Source organism: Muscardinus avellanarius (assembly GCF_963383645.1).
Source record: "Muscardinus avellanarius genome assembly, chromosome: 3".
Taxonomy (NCBI): domain Eukaryota; kingdom Metazoa; phylum Chordata; class Mammalia; order Rodentia; family Gliridae; genus Muscardinus; species Muscardinus avellanarius.
Window position 1 is genome coordinate 111,796,100 of NC_137788.1, and position 20,206 is coordinate 111,816,305.

Genomic DNA, 20,206 nt, shown 5'->3' on the forward strand with positions numbered 1-20,206 from the left:
TAAGCAGATAGATCACTGTGGATGACAGAACGTTGTGGTGTGATGGAGGTGTGACATCTTGGATGGTGACGGGGACAGGCAAGTGGGGAGGGAGAAAAGGGTTTTTAGTGTGTGTGTGTGTGTGTGTGTGTGTGTGTGTGTGTGTGCACGCTACATTTATTGCAGGATCTAAAAGTGATACCAAGCTTGGGGACATAAGGAATTAACAGAGTTGGGAGAGAGGAAGCTGTGGGCTTATGTTATATGCAACTAGTCATGGTGAGGGGACCTAGGTCTTTGTTTCTTATGTGTTGTATTCTGCTGGTACCTTTATCACTGTGTTGTGTTCTTATTATAGAATAAAGTATTTGTTTTTTTTAATTTTATGTAACTTTGAAGTTTCTTCTTTTTTTTTTTTCGGGTCCGAGGATGGAACCCAGGAGCATTCTACCTCCAAGCTACACTCCCTGCCCTGTTTCCCTGCCCTGTTTTTTATTCTTTATTTTGAAACAGGGTCTCACTGAGTTGCAGAGGACCTCACTAAGTAGCTGAGGCTAGCCATGATCTGTGATCCTCTGGTCTCAGCCTCCTGAATGCTGGGATGACAAGTGTGCACACCACGCCCAGCTTGAAGTTTCTTGTTTTTAATATGCTTTTATTGATACACTGTAACTGTACATGTAATGAGATTCAGAGTGATAGAAATGCATGTGGCACTTGGTGCTATGCCTCCAGCTTCCACCCACTCTCTCCCTCCCCATACATGTTATTGAGATTGGTACTGATAACTTCATATAGGTGCAGAGCATTAAAATAAATTATTTCTATTTTTTGTGTTACTAGGGATGGAACCCAGGGGCATTCTACCTCCGAGCTACACCCCCAGCCCTGTTTTTTATTCTTTATTTTGAAACTGGGTCTCACTGAGTTGCAAAGGGCTGCACTATGTAGCTGAGACTGTCTGTGAACCTGAATCCTCCTGTCTCAGCCTCCTGAATGCTGGGATGACAAGCGTGAGCCACCACACCCAACTAGGACAGCTTTTTTAAGACCTGGGACAGCTGGCGCATTGGGCTGGGTGCTCTGCCTGTGACTTGTCTGCCTGGAGGGAAAGGTCCCTCCTGGGCTGGTTTTCATCCTTTACCCAGTAAGCGCCCTCGGAGAGCGTTTCTCAGCGCTGTCTGCACGGCCCGGTTCCGTAGACTGTACACAATGGGGTTGAGGAGAGGCGTCACCACGGTGTAGGTGACGGCAATGAGCTGGTCTCGCTCGAGGGAGTAGCTGGCTTTGGGCCTCAGGTACATGAAGGAGGCGCAGCCATAGTGAATGATGACCACGGTGAGGTGCGAAGCGCAAGTGGAGAAGGCTTTCTTCCGCCCCTCCGCCGAGGGGATCCTCAGGATGGCGACCAGGATGTAGGCATAGGAGATGGAGATGAGGAAGAAGGAGGCCAAGAGGACCAGCAGGCTGAGGACGAGGATCCCCAGCTCGCTCAGTCTCGTGTCCCCGCAGGCAAGGCTCAGCACCGGCGGCGTGTCACAAAAAAAGTGCTGGATCTCGTGGGAGCCGCAGAACGAGAGACGGAAAATCACCAGTGTCATGCCCAGCCCAAAGAGGTACCCACTCAGAAAAGAGGCCCCCGCCAGATGGGCACAGAGGGCCGGATGCATGCGGCTGACATAGTGCAGCGGGGCACAGATGGCCACGTACCTGTCGAAGCCCATGACAGCCAGGAGGAAGCAGTTGGTGCAGGCCCAGGAGGCTGAGAAGAACATCTGGGCGGCGCAGCCCACATAGGAGATGGCCTGGCCCCCCACGACCAGGCCCCAGAGCATCCTGGGGATGATGCCCAAAGTGTAGCAGGTCTCCGAGAAGGACAGGAAGGAGAGGAAGAGATACATGGGGGTGTGCAGGTGGCTGTCCAGCCTGATGACCACGATAATGAAGACATTGCTGGTCAGGGTGATGAGATACAGGAACAGAAACAAAGCAAACAGCAGGCGCTGCAGCTCCCCAAAGCTAGAGAAGCCCAGGAAGACAAAGCCCCTCCAGGAGGTCAGATTGGTGTATCCCATGCCAGCTGACATCCAGCTTCCACTGTCCCAGCAGACGTCCAGCTTTTTTAAATGGCAGGTGAAATGGGCTTGCTTTTTTGTGCCTATCATAATTAAAAAGAAAAGTCTAATTGAGCTGGGTGTGGCGGCGCGCGCTTGTAACCCCAGCATTCAGGCGGCTGAGACAGGAGGATCACAGGTTCACAGACAGCCTCAGCTACTTAGTGAGGCCCTTTGTAACTCAGTGAGACTCTGCTTCAAAAAAAAGAATAAAAAATCGGGCTTGGGCGTAGCTCAAAGGTAGAATTCCCCCTCGGTTCCATCCCCAGTACTACAAAAAATAAAATAAAATTTTTAAAAAAGAAAGGTTTGGTTGAGACCGAAGGTGTTTGCGACCTTATGCACAAGCATGCGCAGATTCATTCCCATGTGCTTGTGAATACAATACACACATGTACATCAATACGCAGTCGCCGCATCCATGACTACATAGCATACAAGGCACACAGCTATGCACATTTAGCACTTTGAAAACTAAGCTTTGCATAGTTACTATCAATGGCCATATCCAGCCAGGTGTGGGGTGCACGTCTGCAATCCCGGCACTTAGGAGTCGAAGATAGGAGGATCGCAAGTGGGAGGCCAGCCTCAGCCACTTAGACCCTCAACAACTTAGCTAGATCCTGTTTCAAAATAAAATATATAAATAAAAAGGGCTGAGGGTGTAACACAGAGGTAGAACGCCCCTGGATTCGATCCTCAGTGCCCACCTTGCACAAAAATGACCAAATCCAGAAATATATGAGGCCTGCCTTTCAATAGTGAACGCATTGCGTGTTCAGACATGTGTAACTCCAAAGATACATGTATCACATAGATGCTCACACTGATCTTATATGTACACTGCTACATAAAAATACACCTTGAGACACGCGCTCGTAGCCTATTGAGTATAGAGTAGAGCTAACCAGCTTAATGGATGTTATTTTATAGATCAGGTAACCCAAACCGAGAGAGGCCAAGTTGCTTTCTTGAAGTCACGTGGAGCCAGGTCTGGAGAACAAGCATGGTAAGCTCCGACCTAATGACACTTACCCCACAATGATTTCTCTCCTCATTGTGAAAGGACGCTCACCAATACCAATAGAGATGAAGAAACGTCTCATTCAACATTTGTGTCTACCCAGCCACTCTCCATATCAACTTGCCTTTTTCATTTTACCTTTTCTTTGGGTAGAGTTGAGCAGGATCCTTTGTTCATCTTAACATTACACTGAGCCTTGGGTTAAGGATGGGGTCCATGGCAGGTTTCATGACAGGCATCTCTTAGCTTAAAGATCAGCCACCAGGTTCTGCTGCCTTCACCTCCAAATTTGCTGAGAACTAAAGCATAGGAGAGATTAGGCAGGGGAAGATTCTCCACTTAGCCAGGGAGGCTCACAGAGCGAGTCCTACCTTTCGATGACCATGCATTGGACTGCGTCCCAGCAGGAGAAAGACCTGAAACCCAGAAACCCCAGTCTGAACAGATCAATATCTCTCTAACTAACACCAAGAAACCTTGTTCCACAACCACCAGCCCCAGGTGGTGAGTCATATCTACTTCCAGTCAAGCGTCTCTTCCCTCTGAGACTCCCCAGTCCCAACGGGTGCTATTTCAGAAGCACATCTAATTGTGTTTTTTGTCATTAGTTGGGAATATCCTTTGGGGGACAGTAGGAAAGGGACTATGAACAAATTGATACAGAGATCATGATTCCAGAAATCATCTGAATGTCTGTGATGTACTAAATATTACACTAGTTTCACATGCTGGATCTCTTAACACCTACAACCTACTCAGATAGTGTTGAGGGTTACGTTTTGTAGAAGAGCAAATTGTGATCAGTAGAGTTGAAACAACAGAATCCGCGATTTATGCTTTTAGATTCACTCTCAAAGATGGATCATTTTGAAAATATAACCAGGATGTGGTGGCCCACACCAGTAATCCCAGTACTTGGGACGCAAAGACAGGAGGATTGCAAGTTCAGGACTGGCTGGATAGAGAAATGCAAATTATAAAAATGAACCAATGGAAAACCTAAATCCTAGAAGCGAATAGTAGATGAACTGAAAATTTCAGGAAATAGGCTCAACAAAATAAAACTAGTGAATTTGATGCTAAATAAATAGCAATTTTCTGAGAAAATACAGAATATTTGTATAGAAAAACAGAGAATATTTGTACAGAGTTTACTCTCAGACCTTGAGACTTTTTCTCTCTGTATTTTCCTAAATCTGTGGTTGCTTTAACACAATTTCTGCTTACTGGCAAGCCAAGCCCATTCAGCCTTTCTTTCTCTCTTGTTTGTGTCTGTTGTTTGGTTTTGTATTTTTATTTTCTTTAACTATGCTCCCTGTGATAAGTAAGGACTTTGGACAGAAATAATACTCTGATTTGGGATTTCAACTCCTTTATAACCCTTTCCTTTACAAGACTCTCCTTTTAAGACTCTCAGTTTTATTCTACTCTGAACTCTGTGGGTTGCGTTAGGTAAGCTGCAGACTGCTTGTACAAGAGAATCTTCCAATTCAGAGTTCTTACTAGAGATGATGAAATGGTGTTATTTAAAAATTAACAGCTACAGCGGGCGTAGTGGTGCACGCTTGTAATCCCCACGCTTGGGAGGTGGAGACAGGAGGATCGCGCAGGTCCGTAGTCAGCCTCGCTGACCTTGTTTCCAAATAAATAAAAAATATAAAATAGGTCTGGGAGTGTAGCCCAGAGGCAGAAGGGCTTCCAGGAACCCCAGTACCACCAAAAAAAAAAAAATTAACAGCTACAAATTAACTTGCAAAAGTTTTTGAGTGTCTTTGGTCACATTTCAATGACTTCAAATAGCTTTCCTATTTGTGTTTTTGTTGGTGTTTCATAATTTTTGTTGTGGAAGGAATCGCTAGACACCTTGACACTATTATTAACTTTATGCTCAGTTTTAATTTACTCTCAACATTTCTACTGACCCTGTTTCTGGCTTAAATATCCTACCTCCTTAACCTGTGCCTCAGACTAGGATCTGATATTTACTGGATCAATCAGAGTATATCCATCTCTAGCCGTAGTAATTGGTACAAGTGGAAGAAAGGTAAATTAGGTGAATTTGTGGTTGGCATACATGAAGGTTTCTGATTTTTTAAGACTGATTTTGTATCCAGACACTCTGCTGGATTTGTCGATCAGTTCTTTAAGCTTTTTGGTTGATTTTGTTGGATCTTCGTAGTATCATGTCATCTGCAAATAGTGATCGTTTTTGTTCTTCTTTTCCTGTTTGTACCCCTTTGATTTCTTTTTCTTGCCTTATTTCTCTGGCTGGAGTCTCAAGTACAATACTGAAAAGAAATGGTGATAAATGGACATCCTTGTCTTATTCCTGTTTGGGGGAGAATTCTCACAGTTTTTCCTCATTTAATAAGATGTTGGTTGTGGGAAAATTGTATATTGCCTTTATGATGTTGAGGTAGGTTTCTTCTATTCCTATTCTCTGCAGTGTTTTTAGCATTAATAGATGTTAGACTTTGTCCAGTGCTTTTTCAGTGTCTATTGAAATGATCATGTGATTTCAATAAAATAAAATGGAGGTAAAAGACCTTTATAAAGAAAATTATAAAACATTGAAAATAGAAATCAAAGAAGACCTTCGGAGATGGAAAGATCTTCCATGTTCTTGGACAGGCAGAATAAATATCATCAAAATGGCCATCCTTCCAACAGTGATCTACAAGTTCAGTGCAATACCCATTAAATTACCAAGGCCATTTCTCACAGACATTGAAAAATCAATCCTTAAATTCATTTGGAACAACAAAAGACCCAGAATAGCCAAAGTAGTTCTCAGCAACGAGAACCATGCAGGAGGCATCACAATACCTAACTTCAAAATATACTGCAATGCCATAGTAATAAAAACAGCATGGTACTGGCACAAAAACAGACACATAGACCAATGGGGCAGAATAGAAGACTCAGAAACAAATCTGCACACTTATCGCTAATTGAGTTTTGACAAAGAGGCCAAAAACATACACTGAAAAAAAGTTAGCCTCTTCAACAAATGGTGTTGGCAAAACTAGTTAACCATATGCAGAAAAAAGAAAATAAACCCCACTTTCTCACCCTGCACAAGAGTCAATTTAAGATGGATCAAAGACTTGGAAATCAAATCAGAGACCCTGTAGCAACTTGAAAAGGGCATAGGTCCAACACTGCAACACAGAGTCATGGGTAAAAACTTTCTCAGCAAGACCCCAAAGACACAAGAAACTAAAAGGCAAATCAGTTCATGGGATTCTATTAAACTTAAGAGCTTCTGTACAGCAAAAGAAACCATCAAGAACCTCAAGAGAGCTGGGCGTGGTGGCGCACACTTGCAATCCCCGTGCTTGGGAGGCAGAGACAGGAGGATCGCACAGATTTGAAGCCAGCCTCTCTGGCTTAAGAGACCCTGTTTCCAAATAAAAAATATAAAATAGGTCTAGGAGTGTAGCTCGGGGGTAAAAGGGTTTCCAGGAACCCCAGTACCACACACACAAAAAAGAAAGAAAGAAAGAAAGAAAGAAAGAAAGAAAGAAAGAAAGGAAGGAAGGAAGGAAGGAAGGAAGGAAGGAAGGAAGGAAGAAAGAAAGAAAGTCAACAGAGAGCCGGCAGAAATAAGACAGAAGGTACCATGTGTTCTCTCTCCTATGTGCAATCTATAAAAGTTGATATTGAAGAAAAGGGTAGACTAGTGGTTACTAGAGGATGATAAAAAAAAAAAAAAAGAAACGGTGGGAAGAGAGAAAGGTTGGCTAACAGGTGCCAAAACACAGTTAGATAGAAAAAAATACGTTCTAGCTTACTGCAACCCAGGAAGGTGCCTAGAGTTTCTAGCAGCCTATTATATATTTTATGAAGAACTGGAAGGGAAAAATTTAAATAATAAGGAGATGGGAATAATAATTATCCTGGTTTGATCATAATATATCCTGCAGATTATGGGAATATAAAATCCATAAGAAATTAATAATTCCAGCTCTAAAAATTGAAAACTCATCAAAGAACTATTAAATATTCATACTTTCATGGAAACCTGGTAACATATATTACTCTTCAGCTGCTGAAGGTGTTTATTTATTTCTCTGCACAACCTTTCCTTCCAGCAGAACGAAACGTAGCCGCTCTATAAGGTCTACCAATTTCCATTAAGGCAAACATAGAGCTAGTGTGCTCAGTCATAGAGAAGAACAAAGTTATGTCATTTGCGGCAAGATGGATGGAACTAAAGAATATCATGCTGAGAATGTCCAGGGTCTTGTGTTTTCTTTCTGGTGTAGAAGCTAGAGAGAAAATAGAGGACCATAAGGAACTTCAGATGGAGGAGGAGATCGACCCAGTTGAACAGTGGAAGGGAATAGGAGGAAGAGGGCAGGAGGAGAAAGGGAGAATGGATAAAGAAAACAGTTCAAACGATGCTCTGTTCATATATGAAGGTATCACTACCAATCTCACTAGCATGTATGGGGAAGAGAGAGTAGGGTGGGATTCAAAGGGAAGTATACCAAGTACCGTGTGCATGTATGCTTGTGTCACTTTGAACCTCACTAGGATGTGTAATTACGGTACACCAGAGAGATCCAGTATGTGTGTTTCCACGCTAAGACTAGCAGGGAGATGTATGAGTGTTTAATTCATCATAACAAAAAAATTAGAAAAGCCTACATGTCCAAAAGCAGGTCAATAAATAAACAATTTGTGGAAGAGTCATACAATGAAATAATATCTAGTAATAAAAGGATTAAATAGGCAACTCATGGATAAATCTCAAAATATCATGTTGAGGAAAAGAAGAAATAAAGTACATGTATGATATGGTCCCAGGAATGAGTTTATAGAGCACAAGCATTTTGCAATGGCTATAGCAATCAGCTAGCTGATTATCTCTGCACTTTGATTGGGAAAAACTCTAAAGGAACTTTCCGGAGAGATGAAATGTTCTGAATCTTAACAGATTGGATGACCTATGCATGTACATTGGCCAAACTCCTTGAATCCTATACTCAAGATCTGTGCATTCTACTGTATGTATATAATCTCCCAATATTTAGATTTATTTTATAACATAAGTCACAGATAGTGAAGCTTGACAAAATCTTTTTGAATAATAGTTACATATTAAAGCGAGAATTTAAAAATCGGAGTTTAGAGAATTTATACATTTTAAATTATCTTGGCTTATGAAGCTTTTTAAAAATGAAATACGATGTTCATTTTTGAGAGTGAGCCATGATTTTCTGTTTTTATGACTATCATAAACCTAACCCTTATTTCCATTTTATGGTGACTATGTGCTTAAATTAAAATATTAGACATGGTAGTTTCTAAGCTAAGACAGATCTCTGAGACAAGGCGATGGCATTATATCCTCTGTGTATTGGTATTATTTCTGATATTAAAAGCTTAAAATGAGATGATTGTCAGAATTAGGTCATTACAACTGATTTTCTAAACATTATATGATATTAAGCTGAAGAGATTGATTAATCTGAGAAATTATGTTCTTTTTCTATTAAATATTCATACTTTCATGGAAACCTGGCAACATATATCACTCTTCAGCTGCTGAAGGTGTTTATTTATTTCTCTGCACAACCTTTCCTTCCAGCACTGTGGTTTGTGATGAGAAATCTGATATCTTTCAAATCGTTTTTCCCCTATAAAAATAAAATGTCATTTTTTTTTTGCTGATTTCAAGATATTTTTTATCTTTGCTTTTTCAAAAGTTGAACTATGATATGTATTGGTGTATATTTCTCTGGATTAATCCTATGTGATATTCACTCAGCAAAAAAAAAAAAAAAGAGGAACATTTAGCAAAGAAATAGAAGATGTAAAGAAAAAAATGGGAATTTTCCTGGTTCTCATTATGGTGTTGGATGTTTATGATATTGGACCATAATGTGTGGGGTCTTACTTAAGCCTTGTATTTTAGATAGCTTCCGCTCTAGAGGGGAAGTGGGAGTGCTGATGTCCTTGCTACCAGGCCGATGGGAGTACCGTTCCCCACCCAGCCTCTGTCGGCACTGGGGACATGGAGAGGGTCCTGGCTGATGGGCTGGGGTGGGATTCCCCATAAGGATTCTGTTTACACCACCTCCACCACCCGGAGCAGTGCCTCCTTGCCTCTTCCATACATGGAGATCACTACTTCTGGGAAGTGGAGAAAGTCCCAACCCTCCATTGATACCTTCCAAGCTGGGGTGGAAGCCCATATGGTATCTACAGACAGTTGGGGAAGGAGCCCACTCATCACCAGCCTGCAGAAATGCTAACCTCTCTGTCAGCCTTTTTCTTTTTCTTTTTCTTTTTTTATTGGTGCATTGTGGTCATACATCTTAAAGGAGCACAAAATGGTGGAGGCATACATGCGCAAATCACTCATTTAGCCCTTCCCCGATTCCCTCCCCATTCCCTCCCCTCCCTCCTTCTCGTGTTTGGCTTAGTGATTGACTTTGACGTGTTTGTGAATGGACATCGTGTACATTAGGGAACCTCCCTCTTCTATCACCCCCAGGGTAGGCCTCCTTATTTGCTCATCTATGTTTTTTTTTTTTTCCCCTTCATCTAGAGTTCCTCCTAGGTCCCTTTTTCTCTCTAGTTTCCACATTTTATTTCTTACTTTTTGTGACTGACTAATCTCACTTAGCATAATGTGCTCCAGTTCCATCCATTTCCCTGTAAAGGACATAATTTCGTTCCCCTTTATGGCTGAGTAAAATTCCACTGTGTACATACCCCATAGTCTCACAATCCGTTCATCTGTTGATGGGCATCTTGGCTGGTTCCATAGTTTGGCGATTGTGAATTGTGCTCTATGAACGTAGATAAGCATGCATTCGTTTGGTAGTTTGGTTTCCATTCTTTTGTCAGCCTTTTTAACACCATCTCAGAGCGCACTTTGAGGCAATTTTATAGCCTCAAGATGGTGAGACTCCAGCCGACCCACCTGACCTTCTCTGGTACCAATGCAAATGGTCTTTTCTGTGGCATTTGGCTGTAGTAAAGCTGTTGCTCTTTAAAAGTCCCCTCTCTTGATAGGCTGCCTCCTTCCTGGACTTTGGCTATAGAAAACATAGTTACAGCTCTAAAAATATGTTTTGTTTTTGTTTTGATATTTGTACCCATTGACATTTCTGCCTTGCTGGCTTCGTCAGGTCCAAGACTGGGATACACGAGGAGACAAGGACATAGAGAATTAACACTGATTTCCTTTCAATCTGAAAGTCTCTAACTACCCTGTCTTTGCCCCCACCTTCAGAGATTTTTAAATATTTGTTTTCTATGTAATGTCTATGGATTTTATTTGCACAAATTTGGGGGAAGAGAGTAGGAAAAAGTACCTCTACTCCATCTCCCTAAAAGCCAAAGACATTGCAGTAGTTGGGTTTCATCACAGAAATGTTCCTAAACTGAGAGAAATCTAGACTTCTAATATTCCTCACTTTAGTTGAACAGAAGAATATACTTATAGACACTTAAAACATGCTATACTCTAAAGACTTTAATAAAATATCTACTGAAGAGGTGATTGAAATCAAGTGTTTTTATTTCTTCCAAGCGTCTGAACCCATAAAGTTAAGTGCTTGTAAGTAAAAGGTGAAGAGTAAAATAAATTCTCACCTAATAATAACCATAAAACTCATTATAATAAACTTTTTAAAAACCGAAAAAATTGAACGTTAACATCAATGATAGGCAGTGAATATTTTTGCAAGCCAATTCCATGTTGTTTTTGAGAATATAGGAAAAGAAACTAGCAAAATTATCCTCTAAAAATTATTTAAAAATAACTTTTAATATAGACTACTATAGGCTGTTAGTAGTATACAACTTGAAAGGAATTCAAAAGTAGCATTGCTATTAATAAATAAGTGAATAAAGGCTCTTCCATGATTTTCTGTATTTCTGTGAGTAAAAGTTTTCAGTGTCTTATGTATAAAATAAAATATCTTGCAGAAAATTTGACCCTGAATTTTTTTTCGTTATAGCAAAAATAAACATCAGCCATGTCTACATGACATAATTTTATTTTTATTATTTTTTTGGTGGTACCGTGGTTCCTGGAAGCCCTTCTACCTCCGGGCTACACTCCCAGACCTATATTTTATATTTTTATTTGGAAACAGGGTCTCTTAAGCCAGCACGGCTGGCTTCAAACCTGCACGATCCTCCTGTCTCCGCCTCCCAAGCGCGGGGATTACAAGCGTGCGCCACCATGTCTGGCCTACATGACATAATTTTAAAGCACTGTTTTTATTTAGAGCTAATTTACATTACAATTTTCGTTTTCACCATTAATAAAATAATACCATATAATAATATTATATAATAAAAAACAGTTCTACAGTCAACCTGTAAACATTTTTGTTACAGAAAAGCATAAAGTAATCAATGAAAGATTTGTAGACAAGGGACTTATAGATTTGATCTCAGAGAAGTTCAAAAATAGAAATAAAATTATAATGGAATACAGAAAACAGCATTACGATTGCATTGAATTTCACTGACGACATTTTTAAATGAGCCAATAGAAGTATGCTAAACTTTAATATGTACAATATTCAAAAGATTGCATACATATCTCTTTTTACAAAACCATATATGGTAGCTCTGTATTTAAAAGACACTTCCACTCAGCCAGGCGTGGTGGCACACACTTGTAATCCCCGCACTTCGGAGGCTGAGACAGGAGGATCGCGTGGGTTCGAAGCCAGCCTCAGCTACTTAGTGAGGCTCTGAGCAACTTAGTGAGACCCTGTTTCCAAATAAAATATAAAGTAGGTCTGGGAGTGTAGCCCATAGGTAGAAGGCCCCTGGGTTCCATCCTCAGCACCACAAAAAAAAAAAAAAACCCACTTTCACTCACATCTGAAAGGACTTGGGAAAGTGGGAAAGAGTGACTTATTTAGGACCAATAATTCAAAATCATCTTGAATTTTTAAGGGAAGAAGCCATCCCTTAAAGACACAGGCCGGGCGTGGTGGTGCACGCTTGTAATCCCCACGCTTGGGAGGCTGAGACAGGAGGATCGCACGGGTTCGAAGCCAGCCTCGGCTACTTAGTGAGGCTCTCAGCAACTTAGTGAGACCCTGTTTCCAAATAAAATATAAAAAAGGTCTGGGAGTATAGCCCAGAGGTAGAAAGCCTTTGGGTTCCACCCCTAGTACTACCAAAAAAAAAAAAAAAAGACACAGGAATATAACTTTTTAAAGTATAGAGGCTTTAAAAACTCTATTTTGTGTTATTAAGAACCAATATTGGGTCAGCGTAGCTTGCTAGTTCATCTTTTAACTCAGTCTAAACTTTTGTGCGGGTCTGCATAACTCTTGCCTTCTAAGTGCAGGTATCTATATACTTAGCATTCAGTGTCCCGCATCTTATCTTACTTTCCACGACAGTCTGCCCTCTGCTATCGACCAAGGGCAGCCTTAGCTGTAGCTTTTGGCTGACAGTCTAGAGACAGAGAAAGGGATTTTATTGTTTTGCATAAGTATGGCTTATTCTTTTTTTTTTTTTGGGGGGGGGGGTTGGGGATGGAACCCAGGGGCATTTGACCTCACGCCTGGCTGGCTTGTTCTTTTCTTTTTTTTTGGTGGTTCTGGGGGTGGAACCCAGAGGCCTTCTACCCCCGGGCTATACTCCCAGACATATTTTATATTTTATTTGGAAAAAGGGTCTCACTAAGTTGCTGAGAGCCTCACTAAGTAGCTGAGGCTGGCTTCGAACCCGTTTGATCCTCCTGTCTCAGCCTCCCAAGCACGGGGATTACAAGCGTGGGCCACCACGCCCGGCTTGGCTTATTCTTAATAGCAATTAATACTATCCTTATTATCAATGAATACCAGCTCAAGCCCCATCACATCCGACTAACATATATGGATAAGATATGAAGGGAAACATACTAAGTGCTGTGTGCATGTATGTTTGCATCACCTTGAACCTCACTAGGATACATGATTATAATTCACCAATAAAAATATTTTTAATTTTATTTATTTTGTGTGTATATATGTAGTACCAGGAACTGGACCCAGGGGCATTCTATCTCCAAGCTATACCCTGTCCCTATATATTTATATGGATATATATATGTAGGTTATATATATATATATATATATATATATATATATATATATGTAGGTTATATATATATATGTAGGTTATATATATATGTAGGTTATATATATATGTAGGTTATATATATGTAGGTTATATATATATGTAGGTTATATATATGTAGGTTATATATATATGTAGGTTATATATATGTAGGTTATATATATATGTAGGTTATATATATGTAGGTTATATATATATGTAGGTTATATATATTGTAGGATATATATTGTAGGATATATATATATATATATATATATATATATATCCTACAATATATATATATATTTTTTTGAGAGCCTCCTAAGTTGCTGAGCCTGGTTTTGAACCTGTGATCCTCCTGTCTCAGCTTCCCGGGGATAATCGTCATGTGACACCTCACCATGCCCAAAGCATGTTTTTAAGAAAGTCCTTCTCAACATCCCTCCTCTTGGCAAGTTTGATTGCCCCGGGCCCGTTCTCATTCCACTCTCGTCAGCACCATCCACGGAGGCACAAGTCCCCAGCAAGAAGATACCATTTCTTGTAGTTTTCCGAATACTCCTACAATTCTTAATGCATTCTTCAATCCTCTATCCGTGGTCCTTAAATACCCGGGAATGGAGTCAGCGGTTAGAAAGAAAGAACGCATGTATCTGCAGCGAGTGGCAGCAAAGAAAATCAGCACCATACATACAGTTGTTCAAGCAGCAAACTGGGCTTTCCCAGGGACTATTTCAAGAGGGGGAAAGAGGCCTGGGTTTAATGCTGGGCTTGATTTTTAATATAGCACAAGCCAGTGGGAACTTACAGCCATGGGGTGGGGAAAGGGGGTCACGCATGACAAATTACTAAGAGACCACACTCGGAACAGGGGGCGCTTGCGGAAAGACTTCAGAGGATGCCTGCAGACGGCGGCCCAGGATGGTCAGACACCAGGTGGGGACAGTGCTGGAGGAGGACCGGATCAGATATTGAGAGTTTTCAGAAGTCAGAGGGAGAGATTCTCTCTGAAATAACCCAGCAAGATTCTTGCTACGGCTGGCCAGTGTAGACCCTACAAGGTGGGCCAGAAGCCGCTGGCCAAAATCTGTATGAGCAGTGTGGACAGGCCCTGAGTTTGGTGGAGTACAGCATCTTTGCTCCTGAGGAAGGAAATTGAACAAGCGTGGGAAAAGCGGGCTGGAACTTTCAATCAGCTTGATTGTGCAAACAAGCCCTACAAAGTAGCAGAAACTGGCTTGGGGGCACGATGAACTTTGTGAGTTTTCAGTCCCCGGAGACTTCCAGAAGCGTTTCACCTGTGACGCAAAGCTCTGTCACTAATGAGAGCAAATTACAAAGTTGAATGAGAAAGTTTTCTGCTCCCTCTGATGAAAGATGAATAAAAATCCCCCGGGGCTCTCCTACCCAGAACCAAACCTCTAGAGCTGAGCCAACATACACTTGGATAATAATCAGACATCTCTGAACTTAGAGGAAGGCAGACTACGCCTTCTAACTTAGCGGGCGGTGAGGGCTGGCCACAGCAGGTGTAGCCTCACGTCAAGACTCTGGAACCACTGGACTGAAGCTTGCGCAGACTCAGAGTTCGTCTGGCTCCCCAGCAGGGAAGCTCGTGTTGCAAAGGGTACTGACTTTCCAGAGGCAGCAGAAGAAGCAGAACAGCATCAGAACCCAGGCTCTCCCACCAGTGACTGCGCGAAGTAGGCTTCCCTCTCCGAGGACGGAGCAGAACACGCTGCCAGCCATCATGTGAAGTCGGCCTCATGGGGGAATATGACCGTCATGGTGAACAGGCTCAGGAGCTTGGTAAAACCAACCAGGTAGGAAACTGATCTAAAAGGTTGGGTTTATAGCTGTCACTATACAAAGGAAGGGTTCTCTCGAGATGGAAGAGGATACTTTCTCCCAATCGTCATTTTGTTTTGACTATGGAATGTGTTTTAGTGAATATAGATTCCCCAATTAAATTTGACAGAGTAGGTTTAGAGACAACTTTAGAGGTAGGAGAAGATAGGAGATGGTGCCCTTGCCCCACCACACACACACACACACACACACACACACACACACACTGCAGTTGATGTAATAATTTATTGTTGATATAATACAGTGATGATACTGTAATGACATCATATATCATATAATGATCTAATAGATATGATGTAACATAATGACTGATGTTAATATGCTGATGATGTCCTAAATAGCACACAATTAAGTCAGAACTAGACAAGCACAGACCTGTCTTGGAATCTGTATTGATGACTCTGCATTTTCAAAATGCTTCTGAATTTAATGATGGCTTGAAGAATAACTGCCATCCTGGCAGTGTTGGAAATGAGAGTTTGTGTTACATAAATCAGACTATTCACATGTGGTTAGAAAGATCATGGTTTTGGTCAAGGATGTCAGAGACTAAACTGCTCTCTGTTTTGCCAACATATTCTAATTTTTCCTTTCATATACTTAGGTAATCTTTGTGTTTTAGAAACTATATCTTTTTTTTCTGATAGAGTTGTTATGAAGAGTCAAGCGCGCTTAGCAGCCTTGGTATATGATGAAGTTGTTCACAATGGTTGAAAAAATCATAGAAGGGACCTCTCAGGACCCAGCGTTTCTGGGAGGGAGAGGATGCTTCTGAAACGGTCCAGAATGTTGCAGAAAACAGATTCAGGGGAAGTGGGACCATACTTCTTTGGATACTGAGGAGATTTAGACCAAAAGACATAATGTTCTCCAGCTCCATGCATTTTCCTGCATGCGATGTGCTTTTGTTCTTCGTGGTGGCTGAATTAAACCCCATGGTGTGTGTATACCATGTTTGCTTTCTCTATTCTCCTTTTGATGGCCATGCGCTGGTTTCATAACTTGGCCATTGTGAATTGTGGATATGCACAAATACTCAGCGTAACATGCTGACTTCTGTACTCGCAGAAAGATATCAAGAGGTGGAGCCGGGCCTGGGGGCACACGCTTGTCATCCCAGCATTCGGGAGGCTCAGACAGGAGGATCGCGGTTTGAGGACAGCCTCAGCTACTCAGTGAGGCCCTCTGCAACTCAGTGAGACTCTGTTTCCAAAATAAAGAATAAAAAGTAGGGCTGGGAGTGTCGCTCAGAGGTAGAATGCCCCTGTGTTCCATCCCCAGTACTGCAAATAATAATAATAATAATAATAATAATAATAATAATAATAATAATAAAAATAAGATACCAAGAAGTGGTAGAGTGGTATCACATGGTGGTTCCATTCCTGGCCTTTTTAAGGACCCTCCATACTGGTGTTCATAGTGAACCATTTGTAATTTTCACCACTGTCCTACACTGCTACTGTGAGTAACAAGCTAACTTCCACCACAAGAACATGGAATCGTGTGTGTGTGTGTGTGTGTGTGTGTGTGTGTGTGTGTGTGTGGTACTGGGGATATAACTCAGGGGTCTTCTAGATCCAGGCTGCACCCCTAGACCTATTTTATATTTTGTTTGTAAACAGGGTCTCACTAAGTTGCTGAGAGCCTCACTAAGTAGCTGAGGCTGGCTTCGAACCTGTGATCCTCCTGTCTCAGCCTCCCAAGTGCTGGGATTACAAGCATGAGCCACCACGCCTGGCTAAGAATGCTTAATCTTAACCAGAACTAAACCTGTTTTGAGTAGAAAGTTTACTCATTCCCCCTGCTGAATAAAAAAAAACAACAGAAATTGCTTATAGGTTAGGCACTTTTATTAGCCTCTCTATCCAACATTTACTGAGAATTATTATCTTCTTAAAACAGCCTATATTATATCACCTTGAGAAAGGCAGAAATATATGGTTCATGGTCTCTGCACTCGAGGAAAAAAACATGAAAATTAATGGAAAGAATTTGCAATTGAAGACAAAGTAGTTTGGTTCTAGTGACAAATATCAATAAATAAAATAATCACAGCTATTCTAGGCATCTCGTATTTATTCTGTGAAGAGAAAAACGTGTAAATATTTGAAAGAATTTAAAAGACTCAGACAACATAGCTGCTACTTATTAAATATATAGACATGTAGGATAGGAAAAAGAAGAATAGCTCAATCGAATACAGAGTTGAATGTGTTAAACACAAAGGTGAGAAACGGGAAAGTCAGAGGAGGATGAGATTCAGTCGGCTCTAGAAGGACTGGACAGCCGTGCTGACTCCGCAGCAGCCTGGCTTTGCATGCTGGTCTGGGCATGGACCTGGGCAAAGTCCTGATTGCTGCCTGTGTTGTGTTTGTATAGAGAGCCTGCTTATTAATACCGTGACTTATGCTACTTCAGCACTGCTACTCCTAAGAGCCCTGAGGAATCTTATCTCGCTTCCTTTCTTCCCTTCAGAATACCGGTAAAGGGACCTGGGCGCGGTGATGCACAGGATACTGTAATCCTACTATTGGGGAGGCTGAAACAGGAGGATCGCAGGTGCGAACCCAGCCTCAAGAACTGAGCAAGTCTCTCAGCAACCTAGTGAGACCCTGTTTCAAAACAGACAAAATATAAATAAATACAAATGTCTGAGGTTATACCCTGATTATAGAATGTGTCTAGCTTCAAACCCCATACCACACAAAAAATAGCAATAAGGGAGCATATTCTTTAATTTTGTTTAACGTTTTAGGATCTAAATGTCTTCTTTAAGAAGGTATAATGCGGACCACAACATCAAGAACCACAAATTGCGAATTTAATAAGTCATTTTTTATCAAAAGGTCAATTATGAAATGCCTAGAATTTTTTAACTAATAGCATATATTCTCTGGATTCTGGTATGACCCAGACAGTATTGACTCTTTTTGTGTGTGTGTGTGTACTGTGAGTTTTGATTTTCCCCCTCAAAAATTGGTTTTATTTGATGTATACAAGTCTTAAGTTTCTCAATAAAGAAAAAATATCCATAAAAAAGAAGGTATAGCATCTTTGGGGTTCTCTAGTTATAAGCCATCCTCCACACATAGTCCTGAAATTACCAGGAGATGAATTCTTATTCTTTATTCAGCAGATATTCACAGGCCCTGTGTCATATGGAAGCTGCTGTACTGAATCCTGACTGTTTACTAAGCACGTGGTACTTTTCTCAGGAGTCAGAATCGTGTGTGAACCCGGCTGGCCCACCACGCCCGAGTGCCCTTCACCTGAACACCAGTGGGAGAATTTCTTCCTCATGGTATTACTGGCCAGTCAACTTTTCTTAAACCAAGCTAGAGCCAGCCTTCCTGTTGCATAAGGAATAGAATGCATGCAAATGAGGCGAATGCATCTTGTCCACACTCTTCATTAAACAAAACGAAAAGGCACTTGGTGATGGTTGCCGTATGAGTTTGTCTTTTTTTTTTTTTTTTTTTTTTTTTTTTTGCAGTACTGGAGATGGAACCCAGGGCTCTACCTCGGAGCTACACTCCCAGCCCTATTTTTTATTCTTTATTTTGAAACAGGGTCTCACTGAGTCGCAAAGGGCCTCCCTAAGTAGCTGAGGCCGTCTGTGAACCACGGTTCTCCTGTCTCCTGAATTCTGGGATGACCAGCGTGCGCGCCCACGCCCGGCTGGCGAGTTTGTCTTCCTCTCGTTACAGTTTTCATCTGATGTGAGAGGGGAGTGGAGAGCTAAACGCTTCCTTGTTGTCGCTTTGGAATTTCGGGCCCATGATGAAGATCTTCAACCAGACGTTCCTCCAGGAGTTCGTTCTTGTTGGCTTTTCTGTCTATCCGCACGTGCAGACATTCCTGTTCGTGGTCTTCCTCTGCCTCTACATTCTCACCTTTGCAGGGAACCTGGCCATCATGGGATTGACTTGGGCAGACAGGCTTCTCCACACGCCCATGTACCTCTTCCTCAGCGCGCTCTCCTTCTCTGAGACGTGCTACACACTCGCCATCATCCCCAAGATGCTGGCAGACCTACTGGCCAGGACCAGAAGCATTTCGGTCGTAGGCTGTGGCTTGCAGATGTGCTTCTTCTTGGGTCTCGGGGGCACCAACTGCATCATCCTCACGATGATGGGGTACGACCGCTTCCTGGCCATCTGCAACCCGCTCAGGTACCCGCTTCTGATGACCAATGCTGCCTGCGGACAGCTGGTGGCCTCTGCCTGGGCCGGAGGCTTCTCCATCGCTCTGGTAGAGACCGCTCTGATATTCAGGGGCTCCTTCTGTGGCCCCAACCTCGTCCAACACTTCTTCTGCCACATGCGGGCCGTGGTGCGGCTGTCCTGCACGGACAGCGACCTCACAGAACTTATCGTGACGGTGATCTCGGTGTCAGGCTTGCTGGGCACCTTCTTCCTCATCCTTCTGACCTACGTGCTCATCCTTTCGATGGTTCTCAAGATCCCGTCCACCGAGGGGAAGCGGAAGGCCTTCTCCACCTGCGCCTCCCACCTCACCGTGGTCATCGTCCACTTCGGCTTCGCGTCCATAGTCTACCTGAAGCCGGGAACCTCTGGGGGCGACGACACAGTCATAGCGGTCCCCTACACCGTCATCACGCCCTTCCTCAGCCCCATCATATTCAGCCTCAGGAACAAGGACATGAAGGATGCTTTCAGAAAGGTCACGGGAAAGACAGCTGCCTTGGAAAAGTAATCTTGGATTACTGCAAGTGTAAAGACTGTCTCAACATCCGCAGAACTCAGCCTGGCATTGGCTTCCCTCTTGGGAAGCCCATGTATAGCTATATATAAATATGGTATATACATATATAAAAAATGTATAGCATACATATATATGTACATCATACATACATACGCATACACCATATAGACCATGTATTTATTATTTATGTGTGTATGTATGTATGTATGTATGTATGTATATGTATGTATGTGTTGGGACTCAGGGTACCAACTGCATCATTCAAATGGAATGGAATATATATATATATATAATTTTCCCCTTTTTAGAGGTTGGAATCTGAGGTGTGAGTGATTTTGACATGGACCTAGACTCTCACAGACACTCAACCAGCTTCTTAAGGTAAATCATCTGACCTTATTCT

At 42.0% G+C, this 20,206-nt stretch overlaps 2 protein-coding genes across 2 annotated transcripts; one reads left to right on the forward strand and one right to left on the reverse strand.

Annotated features, from left to right (window-relative positions):
* Nucleotides 1-1,112: 1,112 nt before the first annotated feature.
* LOC308260588 (olfactory receptor 10Z1) lies at nucleotides 1,113-2,066 on the reverse strand (the record flags this gene model as incomplete). Its single annotated transcript, XM_080691977.1, has 1 exon — nucleotides 1,113-2,066. The coding sequence occupies one exon, from the start codon at nucleotides 2,064-2,066 to the stop codon at nucleotides 1,113-1,115; it is 954 nt and encodes a 317-aa protein (XP_080548103.1).
* Nucleotides 2,067-18,855: 16,789 nt separating this feature from the next.
* On the forward strand, nucleotides 18,856-19,794 carry OR10X1 (olfactory receptor family 10 subfamily X member 1; the record flags this gene model as incomplete). Its single annotated transcript, XM_080691985.1, has 1 exon — nucleotides 18,856-19,794. One exon carries the CDS (start codon nucleotides 18,856-18,858, stop codon nucleotides 19,792-19,794), a length of 939 nt encoding a protein of 312 aa, XP_080548111.1.
* Between the last annotated feature and the right edge of the window lie 412 nt (nucleotides 19,795-20,206).